At 35.1% G+C, this 12,839-nt stretch overlaps 1 protein-coding gene across 4 annotated transcripts in view; it reads right to left on the bottom strand.

Moving 5' to 3' along the window:
• SLIT2 (slit guidance ligand 2) overlaps window positions 1–12,839 on the bottom strand; it is a 263,203-nt gene that overhangs the window by 57,679 nt on the left and 192,685 nt on the right. For 3 of the 4 annotated variants that reach the window (XM_082051077.1, XM_082051075.1, XM_082051078.1), the window contains exons 14-17: window positions 12,578–12,741; window positions 11,797–11,820; window positions 8,204–8,354; window positions 2,352–2,426 (exon numbers count right to left, since the gene is read on the bottom strand). In XM_082051077.1, coding sequence (XP_081907203.1) covers window positions 2,352–2,426; window positions 8,204–8,354; window positions 11,797–11,820; window positions 12,578–12,741 — 414 coding nt within the window. The remainder of the gene's footprint in view (window positions 1–2,351; window positions 2,427–8,203; window positions 8,355–11,796; window positions 11,821–12,577; window positions 12,742–12,839) is intronic. The other variant, XM_082051076.1, reaches the window with a different exon arrangement.

Here is a 12,839-nt window from a genome sequence, read left to right on the forward strand (position 1 = left end):
AAATGGGTAGTATCTGTACTATATATACAAAGCATACATACTCAACAACACACGTTTTCTTAAAGACTTTACATGTTATTCTTACCTCCTTTTGTTTTTGTTTGTTTCATATAACTATTTACACATACTACAGAACAAATATCTACACACTAAGCAGTGTTATAATACACAAGTGATTTTTTTAAAAGCTCTTAAAAAATCCTCTGAGATAACATAAAATGAAAGGAAGCTATAAAGTTTTTATTTGATGGAATTAACAGTGTTGGGAAGAAAATCAAACACTGATGCAACTTCTAGAACAGTATTTTAATTGCTCAAATCAAGAAAGAGAGTACTAGTCAGAACAAAAATTCATACACTTGCCAGAATGAACTGGTGCCATTATCTCAAGGAATTGTGGCTTAATCTTGAGTGCTGACTGCTCATCTCTAGCCTAGCTGTAATTTAACATACACCTTGTCTGTGATGAAGGATACAATCATCACTTTAATTTAGTTTCACAGTGGAGCTGCTCAGCCTCCTGTAAGGTGCTACACAAAACTGGAAGCAAGAAACTCATTATTTCTCATCTCAGCAGGCTTATCCATGTCAAGTCCTTAGTGTCCTAAAATCTTATTTGTCCCTGGTGTAACACCGATAATACTTCACCCAGTTCACAGGGATATTTTAAGGATTAATGTTGCATAGCTAATCAATGATGCAGTGCATACACATGCTTTATTACTGATGAACCATCAAATTGATTAAACATTTAGGCCCCAATTTTCCAATGTCATCTGTGCAGAAAGACCTCTGCACCTATTTGAACTCTGAGAAGAAATATGAGCTCCATAAAAATATAGAATTCACTCTTATTGGTGTCTCTGTAACATCACTACTTTACTGCTTTCCAGCCATGCTTAACTAGTCACTGTATTATTCTCTAAAATGAAAAACATTGTAACAACTGATAAATATATTAGAAAGTTACGGAGCAGCATTACTAAAAATGGTAACTTTTATTTAACATTTTCTCAATTTTGTTCCTCCTCAATTATCCAGATTCCAAAGGTCTTGGATGTTCCAGCAGTCAGGTACACTGAGACTGACTAATATCCTTTCTTTTCTTTCGTCTTGAACACCTCTTAAAATAGAAAGCATCAAACTAGCTTTACATGACATGAAATGTTTATTAAGATACCTTTATAGCCTGAAAACATATAATTACTGACAATCCACTCCCCTGTCCTTATTTTTCTTAAATATGAAGAACTAGTATATGTGTGCCCGTGTATCTATGCCACATCCAATGTTTTATTTATTTCAAAGGCACTCTGTAGCTGCAAAACATGCTTATCTGAGAGCCCAGAGGAATGAAGAAAACTGAGTATCTACTGTATAACACCAGAACACTGCCATGCCATCATTTCTACATCCTTTTCTTAAGTATCTGAGCCCAATCCAAAGTGGCAAGGTAAAATTCAATCTTTGGATTACTAGCTAAAAAAATCAGTAATAACTATTAAACTCATTGTGATCGTGACAGCTGTCAGCAAGGATCTGGATATGGCTAACAGTAGTTTACGTAATACTATTGCTCTCTTTGAGATTTCGGTCACTAGTAATGTAGACAGACTTTTACAAATGATATTAACTTGGTGAGTACACTCAATAAGCAGTGCATAATTTTCATTAATCTGATCTACTTTTACTTGCATTTTTCTTCACTTACTATTTGTGTTTGGATTTAATCCTGAAAAGATTGAGCATGGAATCACTAAGTCTAACTAAATGATCTATCCTCAAATATGTCTTTTGCATAAGCAAAAGCTTTCCATAGATTTATTTTTAATAACATCTGCAACTGGTAAGATTATAAACTCCTCTTAGATTTTGAACTGTGAACATGGATTTACATGGATGAGCTACTAAACCATTTTTTTCTCAGTCATTTAATTTTGATATTCCTCTCATCTAATGACAGTTTAATGAAGCACAGAATCAAAGACATGTCTTGAATGTGCTGAAAGAGGCAACATTGCCTGGTTAGGGAGTAGTACAGGAAGTTACAAAAGATTGCTGGCACCTTTTTTTGAGCAGCTTATACTGTGAGCTCCCTGCTGTGGCTGCAGAACGGAGCAGCGGGCTGGACACTGCAGCGGAAGTGTCGGAGAAGTTGTTACTGGCTGTGCCCAGCCACATAGAGAAGAGCTGCCAACTCTCATCTACCTCAGTGATTAACTTAAACCTATTCTTGATTTTTGATTAGAATATACTGAATTATAGATACGAACTAAGAAAGGTGGAGAAACACAGTAAGGAGAAACTAACATGCTAATCTGAATAGACAGGATCACTGAAGTTGCACTTACATTTTACGCAGCTGTGGAAGCTTCTTAAAGATTCCAGTAGCTTCCAGGACTGAAAATTCATTGTTATTTAGTCGCCTACAAGAAATGACATCAATTTCAGAAAAAAAACATCCAGGCATTGGTACAGAATGTTCCACCCTAAGTAAGCTTTTCAGGCTGGTTTAACTGAATAGCTGGTATTCAACTGGTAGCTGAAGAACAATTCCGTATCTACTGACATTTCTAACTCTGGTAATTCCTGTGAATGAACATTCTCATTAGTTAAACATACAGAATCAAAACCAGATCACAAAATATCATTCAACTAAAACTGCTGAGAAATATAAGAAGATGTTTTTAATTTTTCTTTTAAGGAAACGAAACCAAAAACATAACCAAGGAAGGATACCATGGCAACATATAAATAAAAATCTTTAAGAAGTACATATAAACCACTGAAGATTAGTTTACTCTTCTTTAAAGGACATCAGGTGAGGTCTGCCAGACATCTGGAGGTGCTCACAGAACACTATTTATGAGAATGAAATAATTACTTTATGCTCAATGCTTCTTTTGAATACGGACTGAAACACACAGCATAGGACTTCCTAAGAAATTAAAAACACTTCTCTGACCATGGCTTATCTTCAGACCACTCCATGTAATGTACATGTATTGCATAAGGAAGCATTAAACGCTGCTTTGTAACCCTACAAGAAGATGTACAATGAGCAACAAATACTAGCTGGATACCAATATTTCCTGCCCAGGTCTCAAGGCTGTTTCAGCATAGTATACCTTTAGCAGTACCTTTAGCAGCTGCTAGGTTAGAAGAATATCTATGTTTCAAAAAATAGCTGCACTAACCCAGTATTCCCTATTTCCTCTCTTGAAAAGAAAACGGAAATTACGAATCTTAGATTCTTTTTATGTTTTAATGGAGTCATCTTATTAAGGAAGGGAGTCTGCCCAGCTTTTATTTAGAGATCTTAAATAGGAAGGAAAAGAGATGACTGACAATATCACTGTGAAATGAAATTCGGCATAATTCTAAACCCAGAATGCTTTTCAGAATTGCGTTACTGCAAGACAAGATTAAAAAATCCCCTAGAAAATAAAAGAAAGCTGCTCGTTCATCCTTCCTTCCTGCTCATTCTCAATGACAGCCAGAAGGGAAATTAAGGTTGTAAATCTGAAGGCAGGGCTGTACAATAGTTTCAGCATGGAACCAAACTGAGAGAAGACAGAAAGAGTTTTTTGAATATACATGAAACATTTGTATACCACACTGAAGTACAAGGAACGTGAACTTCAAAAGATGGTACTGCCTCTGAAAATCAGCTGGATGACTTAATGTGATTTTAAGTGGGACCATATAAAATGAATTTTTTCACAGTGTCAATTCACAAAGATACATCATAACTGTTAACAACCTTTTTTTTCTCTGTCCATCAACAATGGGGGCACCAAGTGTCTTACAAATGCTGACATTTTCAACTACTTTTCAAGTGCTACATCATCTAGTAGAATGATTTGTTTGTGAAAAAACTTTAATTGATTCTAATATTTCCTTGCTGTGCTTTAATGTAAACATTTCTAACCCCATTGAAAAAGACAAACAATATGATCCTTTCCTCTTCCCATCAACCTTTTACATATTAAAAAAAATTACTTCGTCTTTCCCTCAACTTTCCTTTACACAAATGCATTTAATCTTTACAGTTTTTCCTTGGAAGTCCTCTTTTCTAGAAGTCCTTGACTTTTTTTTCCACGTGATCCATATCCATCTTGAGAAGTCAAGTCCTTGACCCAGTATCCCAGCTGATATTTTACTATTGTTAGGTAGAGTAAAACAATGATTTCATATAACTTACATACTACATTCATGTACATACATCCCAACATGAAATTTGAAGTATTACCCAATGGCACTCCTTCAGCTTTAATATGTATGATAGCAGCACCATAGCCTTTTCTCTTGAACAACTTGCTGGTTGTTTCTCAATCTTTTATTTGTGCTGCTAATTAGTTCTACCTAATGTCATACGTAGAATTTGAATTTTTATTTTATTTAAAGTAGTCTTAGTCTATTATAAACATTAGAGGCCAATTTGCAGAATTTTCCACATGTTTCAAAGATTTTCCATGTTTGAGAAGTTTCTCCATAATTATCTATGATGGAAAAGAGGCACAGGTTGAATCACTGTAATGTGGATGGTTAAAACTGTAGCACAAATGGTACTTTCCCTCTAACTTTGTGTATATGGTGATATCACAATTAATTCATCATCACTGACTGTAGATTTCTAAATGAAAGGACATAGAGAGTTACAAATTATGGCTTCCTGGTCAGAGGAATGACCACTTGGATCACGTGGCTTTTCTATAGCTGGAGATTGCTGGCTTTGGATCTGCAATTGTTAAATACTTGGGCAAGAAGTTTTCATTCTATTATCATTGTAAGTGATACCACACTCAGAGGAATGAAAATTATTACAGATAATTGGAAAATATGGATGTAGTTGTATCTTCCTTCATTATTTTCTGAGCCCAGTGCTCTTTACCGGTAAAGGCAATAATGATAGCTATTACCTGTTAATCACTGGATCATGAAAAGGATCTTAAAAATACTTGTATCTGGTTTATTCAAATAAAAGTACTGAAATGTCATTCTAAAAACAAAAAGGAAACAGAGAAGCATTGATAATGATGTCTAAATATTCTGTTTCTCTGTTTTATTTGGTGCTTTTTCCTGTTTTATTAACACAATGGATAAGATATTTGCATGTTTTGGTACAGTACCTGGACCGTCCTGGAAGGATATGTACTGCAGTCATATTCATGCTTTTGAAAACTATCTTGTTAGGATCTGGTATTATATCATGCACAATAGCTACAAAAATTGAACATATAAGACTGAAATTGTTTTTGTTTAGTGTTTCTCCTGAGGACTCTGATTTGAGTGATCTGTCAAATGCTTCCTGAACTTTCCTATACATTAGAATGCTGCCTGAAAAATATATTATTTCTGGGATGCATTTACAGGCTTTGACTTTATCTCAAATAATTGAATAGCAGATTAAACAGATGTTTCACTAGCTTTCTGGAAGACTATGAGCAAGAGACAAAATAGAAAGAGAAGAGCACTTGGCTCATTTATAAATTTTTTCATCTTTTACAATTAAGTATCTGTCTTGAACTATATTATTATTTTCAGCTCTTTTAAAAAACGACTACTCTGAAGAAACAGGTTTCTTGATGTGATATTATTACGGTTGCAATCTACAGAATCAATACTCTTTTCCTCACTTTTGATCTTAATTTCCAAGCTGAGTCTCAGCTCCAAACAACACCCTGCAGAGAATAATCTATCCTTCTTCATCACTGTGATAGAAGCACCAATATCATTTGACTCTAACAAGTATCTTTATCATATGGTGGCTAAAAGAGAAGAAGGCTACCTAGCTGCTCTTCCCGTATATGACAGTGGAAATTAGAGAGTGGCCCTAGAACTGGGAAGTCCTAAGAGGAGCAACAAAGGCAGTACATCAAAGACCAGGCATAACAGGACAAAACAAGAAAAAGAGCTGTAACTTTTGCCCCACTGAGGCAAATACCAGAAGAGTGTATTTAGCTAGAGCAACTGGATTTCTAGAAGCAGCAAAAAAAATGCAGAAATAATTCTTCTATCACCTCTAGAATACCTGCAAGGCTGTTGAAATTTTTGTTACATCAAAGGACTTGATGTACAGCTTATCAAGAAGGTTGAATAGTGGCTTTGTTACAGTTTAAGACCATCTTACTGGATAAAGTGCTGTATTAAATAGGGCTGTTCAATGCAAAAAAATAGAAATGAAGCAATGACATAAACTGGAGAAAGGTAGATTCCACCTCCAAGTAAAAGTTCCCATTTTAAAGGATTTTAACAGAAGTGACAGGAGATTATTAACTTCTACAACAATCTCAGGGAAATGGTTGAAATTTAATCTATTGATATCTTCAAACGAGACTGCATGTTTTCTGAAAGAAGTGCTCTGACCAAACACAAAATATGTTTTAGTCAAACACAATTTTTTTGTTGACTGAAATTTGAGAGTTCAGGATACACAGCTGATGATGCTCGATGATTTGTTTCTTCTGAATGTAATATGTATGAATTGCAATTAGAGAAAGAAAACACTTGACAGTTTATCATCCACATGTAAATAAATGAATAGGAAATTCAACAACTAAAATACTAAATTAAGATTATTATTTATTCAGAGCAGAGAGAATTAAATATCTGTCTTGCTAAAAATCAAGACAATGCATGCTTATGACCTCAACAACTCTATTTCTCATCTCTCGGTTCAGTTATTATGATTTTGACAATCATTACTTTATGATCTCCTCCTACCTTTAACCTGCTACCCGTTCCATCAGTTTTTATTCAATTCAATTAATTTCATCTAAAAATATTATAGCATAAAATCACATATATTTGATGAGTATTTGCTGTCTTTTTTTCCTCCTTTCTCGTTCTTCATCCTCTATATTGTATCCCTAGGAAATCCTACACACACACAAAAAAAAAGGTATTTCTCCACAGAAATTGATTTCCCTTTACCCAAGACTGTGTATCATTTTTTTTTCCTCTGGCACTACTTCATGAACAGTAAATCAACAACAACATTAACACAGCCAAAAGCCAAGCTTTGCTTTTCCAACATACGCCACTTTTTCAATTGAATATGCCATTATTCTGGGCACAACTAGAATTACCACTCAGATTTGTAATTAGAACATCACTAAGTTCAACTCCTCCTCCCAGCTCAGAGAAAGATAAAAATCTCCATGTCTATTTAAACAACTTTTCAGTTTCAAATTCCTTTCCTGTCCAGATATTCCAAATCTTTAACCATGGTCTCATTATTTCATACCTTCACTGCTGGACTGTTCCTTTGATGCCAGTTGCAGACTGATTATCTTTAAGAGATGTGTCATACTGCTGCTCGTCTCACCCCTGTAGGTCACAACTCGATTACAGTACTCCTGTTTCCACATCTCTGTCCCCGCTTTACTACATCACATCAAAGTCCCTCTCTTTTGCCCCTCATCATTCTGCCTTGTTCTTTGCACTAAATCTCCCAGGAAAACCAGCTATTTCCTTCTGCCTTTGCTCTGTCAATGATGGCCGCTTTCAGCTCCTGCCTTTCTGCTGATCCTTCAAGCATCTCTGCATTCTCTTTCATACTATACTTTGTACATGGGAAAACCTTGTAAAGCTGTCTTAATTTTATCTCTCAATCCCTCCTTGAAGACTACTTCAGTTGTAATGCCTACAAATCATTTCCATATGGCACTTATTAAGCAAGTAATAATCTGTGACTTATTTTCTGCTCATGTCTGTTCATTATATTACTATCTCATCTTCTTAACCCAACTCTGTTGTTTGTCTGCTTTATCTTTCTCTGGTCTCCTGCCTGACACACATAATGTGTGCTTTGCATAAAAAGAATCAGCTCTGTTTTATTAAACACCTACGTAGCACTTTCAAAGACAGACCCGTGGTTACTGGATGTCCTACTTGCTTTTGTAGTTAAAATAAAAAACAAAGTAAACCCCACTATCATTCAAAAAAATCCAAGTGGGCCGCTCATGTACTGGAGAGCTAGAGATACAGAATAGTTACCTTATTTATTTATCATAATTTTTAAGGCTACATGATACTGAAATGATGCATAAATAATTGATATTAATATCTTTTGAAGTGCACCACAGAGGTTACACTTAGGTTTTTTTTTGTTCAAAAAAGTAAAGCTGTGGTTTTATGTTTGAAAATTTTAGTTGGTTTTTCCATAAGCAAATAATGCTTTATTATGGGTTCAACTTACAACTCTGCTGTGTACTGGGGGATGTGATCAGGAATTTTGTTGAGTTTCTGATTGGAGCAGTCCACTGTGGTCCCTTCACAGCGACATTTCTCAGGGCAAGCCAAATCTGCAAAGCAGTCTCCACTTAATTTGGATCTGTAATCTTCAGTGCCTGTGGAAGAGTCAAGTCAAAACACAGATACTGAGTCAATAAAGTAAAGATTTACTTCTTGTGAGAGGGCTGAAAAGATGTCTGCAATGCAGATAATAGGTGGGCAACTTGGGAAATGTATGATAAACTTTGTGATACTGAACAGACACAAGGGCTTCAAGAGAGGGTTAAATATAGGGGCTTAATATATGCTGGAAAAAGAAACTGTGACCAACTTCACGTAACAGGATAACATTAACTTGAGCTTTTCACAGCTGTACTTTCTGCTGATTATGTTGTCAGTCAATCCAGCCTTATTTATAGCTAATCACACAAATGCCACTAATTCTTTTAGAATTTCTTTCTCTATATCAAAACTAAGTAGATCCTGAATGCCACCTTTTCTCTTTCTCTTGTTAGAAATTTGTATTGTTGACTGGACTTCATTAACCTCTGTGATTTATTTTTTTTTTACAGTCCCGATACTCCATATCATCTCAAACGTGTTAGATTGAAAGCCCTGTTTTCAGCTTTAATTTAAAGAAATGTGTGATCCTGACTTAAGCCTCAGCAGCTTGCCATGCTGTAGAAAGCTGCGTGACGTTCCATGGTGCTTGACAGAACCATGTTTTACTCATACCTCACAACCACATGGTTAGATCAAGCACAACAGAAAATCTCGCTACATTATCAAAACCCATCCATTAGGCCAAGGATAAGAGCAAGGGAAAAGAGGAAGGAGTAGGTATAAGTTACAGAAGCATTTGAAGTTTAATATTTGCTTACATGACATGGCATTCTTATTACTGAATGTCCAGTGTCACAGTAACAGTATTACTGTTACAGATTAAATAAAGAGTACAAAAAATGAACCACATTGAAAGTTTCCTCCACCATTTCCCAGAGTCAGTCAAACAAAACATCCTAAACATTTCAGGAGAAAACATCCAGTAAGGAACTGAGGGTGGGTGACAAAGAAAACAAAGAGAAGCTGAAAGGACCTGTGGGTTCTTCTTGGACAAAGGTGAAAAGACTGAGACTAGTAGAAGGTGCATCAGGGCTGGGAGGTACATTGTGATTTAGCTCAGACACTGAACTTTACTTACAGCCAAAATGGTGAACTCCTGCAAAAGTAAAGATAGCCAAGAAGGAAAGAAAGACAGAGTAATCCCAATTAAGACAAAAACATGAACTAAGCTCTCATGTTCTCTACACAGAGAAGATGTTGCTAAGCGGTACCATCTTCAGCAAAGAGAAAGAATAAGTCATTTTAAGTGGCATTAAAAAATGAAGTCAAGATTGAGGTTAGTTACAGATTTCATACAGGATGATAATGCTTCCCATGCATTTTTCCTAACTATTTTGAATATATTCTTTAAAAGCTGCTTCTTTGAACATATATACATGCTATGCCACTTAAAACCAAAGAAACATAGGAGAAACAGATTCCTCAGGGGAGGAAAAGAAACCTCAAATCAACAGTCATCACATATTATGTTATCTAGCATTTGTAAATGCCTTAGTAACACATATGATATAACTACATGGAATATGTCTATGACCTAGCAGACAAACAATATTTTTTTCAAATTAGCAGTTTAATATTGTACAAACTTTGGTCTTCCAAATGACTATAATGAAGCTCTACTAAGACTTCCTAGTGTCTGCAGAGCAAGATCTCCCAATGACATATTTAAAACAAATATAAAAAGTTTTTAAAGAAATGGTAACATATTTACAGTATTTACTGAAGTGTAAAGAGATGATTTTAGCACCTTTTAATATCCAATAAGCAAGGCTACAAATACTCTTTTATCCTCTTGTGTCCAGAGTAAATCACTGTCAGCAGTTTAAAGTAAACAACTAAAATATACTGGGACAAAGTCTTCAACAACTAAAAGAATTTTATGTGGTATCTCCCTGATAGCCTGATGGAAAAAGAAAGCACAGAAGCTGTATTTCAAGAAGCAAGTCTGTAGCACTTTTAAATTTAATTATTTTTTTCTTTTTGTTTGTTTGTTTGTTTGTTTCAGGAATACCATTTTTTAAACTGCATGTGTGGCCATGTTATAAGCAGGCTGTGAAGAGATGTGCTGGCAAGAAAACACTTCTAACTTGGAGACAAAAGTTGTGCTGGCAAGGTTGAGTAGAAGCCACTCTGTGGCAGGAATACAGCTGTTCTACTCATTAAGGAACTGAGTGGTACTACAGGTTTGAGAAATTGAATCCCCCTCTGTTTTATGCTGCTTTAAAACACATTTTTACGGCTGCCAATGCTGACAAATTGCTGCCTTATTTTGTATTTTTGTTTTTTCTTCATATTCAAACCGACATACTAGTATGAGCGCATGAAGAACTTCACATGGTTGCTGCAAACTGAAGTGATACATCTCACAGCCTTATATGAAGAGTTGTTAAACATACCAGCTTAAAAGACGAAGACCAAACAAGAATGACAGTATACCTGTAGTACGTGAAAGAACAAGTGCACTGGCATCATAATCAATTGTTGTTGATATTAAACTACAGTAGAGAACCCTGCTTTTAAATCACATAATGTAATTCATCAATAGATTCATTATTCCCTTGTTTATTTTGCCAGTCAATCATTTATAAACTGTTAGGAACGTAATGCAAGTGCATAATTGTTTCGTTTGTTTGTTTTTTGTTTTTGTTTTTTTCCATTAAGAAATCAGTGCACATACCTGGCAAGCAAGGTAAAATAAAGAAACACATTTCAAAGAGCTAGGGCCAACATCAGTAAATCTTCTGTGAAAATATTGTAGACGTATTGTAGCTTAAAGTGGTGTGTAAATTGCTGTTCCACCCCAACTCTAACGCCATATTTTCTTTAATGGAAAGCATTTTTGATTAATTGTATGTGTGTGACCACAGAATGCCGTTATTGAAGAATATCGGCTTTCTTTTCCAAACATTCCACTGTGATTTCATAAATACAAGGAGGGTGAGCAAGCAGTAGCTGCAGCCAGTTTAGAGCATGAAAGCAAGGCAAGAAAATGTTCATTTGTTAAATGTTTATTTTTTTTAAAGTTGTACTAGCTCTTTGATGGTAGTATTGTTTCCTGTGTTTAAAAGCAGCTCAGGAGCTACATTTTAAAAACAGTAGTGGAAGAAAGGCAAGGTACAAGGTAAGTAAAGGTGTCAATTGAAATATGAAATAGCAGGTGCAAACTTCTAAATAATTTAAGTAAAGGTATAATTTTGGTAGGTTGTGTGCAAATTTGTGAGACAAAAAAAACCCAAATGGAGCTGCATGCTAAGCTCTTATGTTCAGAAATCAGAAGTACCAGCAATCTACAAAGGAAAACTATGTCTAGCTACAGGTATTGACTAATGTTAATATACATGCATCAGTTTCCTAAAAGCTATAACAAACTTTGCTTTTTGGGGAAAAGGAGAGAGTATCTGCAGTTAGTCAATCTTACTGCAGAGCCAAACCTACCTGGAATGAAATACTGTTCTTTAGCTAAATAAAGAGAAAAAAAAAAAAAAAAAAAATAGAAGATGCACCTGAATGTCAGCAAGCAAAGAATGAGTTTTATTAGATTAAGTATGGACTACAGTTAACTACAGATAATTAAGTGAAAAAATGTGTATTCACAATGAGAGTTGATAAACAACACAATGTGAACAGTCATAAATTTATCTGGAACATGGATAACAAACAGTTCTCATCTGATATTTGCACTTGAGTCTGAATAAATTGTATAATGTGAAATGTACCTGGAACAGGTAGATATTATATAACAAAAGTTAGGATTTAGAAAAATATAAGTAGGAAATGGAATAAGATTAGAAAAAGAAAATTAATATCTATATGAGGTAAGCTCCCTGTATAAAATGAATATGTTATGTTTCCATATTTAGCTAGAAATTTTTACATCTTTCACATACTCTAGAGCCTTGTGGGAATTTTACAAGATGGTTTACGCTGGTGATACTTCTAATGAATAACTTAAGCATTTCATTCTGAAGTATTATGTGTTGCATTTCTTTTGTTAGATTTAGTGCTACTCAGAAATAGTGCCAAATGTGTTAACTATAGTAATGTTCCATGATTCAACAGTCTATGACTTCCATGGTTTCCCTGCTTCAGTCAAATAACAAAAAAAGATTCTGCAACATTTAATAATTCTGTAGAGAGTGAGCTGCCTTCATTAGAACTCCTATAACCACTGTTTTTGCCAATAAAAGAGAAATGGCAGCTGAACTAAGAAAATTACCTGAGCAGCGGAATTTCTTGCTTTTGATCTGGCCGATCCTTTTGTTTGCCAGACGGCGGGGGCTGGTGCAACGCGCACCACTGGTCTCAATGGGGTTTGTATGAAGATAATCCGCCAGCCACTTCAGATGGCAGTCACAGATAAACGGGTTCTGAGCCAAATGCCTTTCATAAAGAAAAAATCATAATTTCACACATTATTTCCCTTTGGTCTCAGCTGTTCCCGTTATTTTTAGTACATTACAGAATATGAAGTAATACTA

This window comes from Streptopelia decaocto, assembly GCF_964273445.1.
Source record: "Streptopelia decaocto genome assembly, chromosome: 4".
NCBI lineage: Eukaryota > Metazoa > Chordata > Aves > Columbiformes > Columbidae > Streptopelia > Streptopelia decaocto.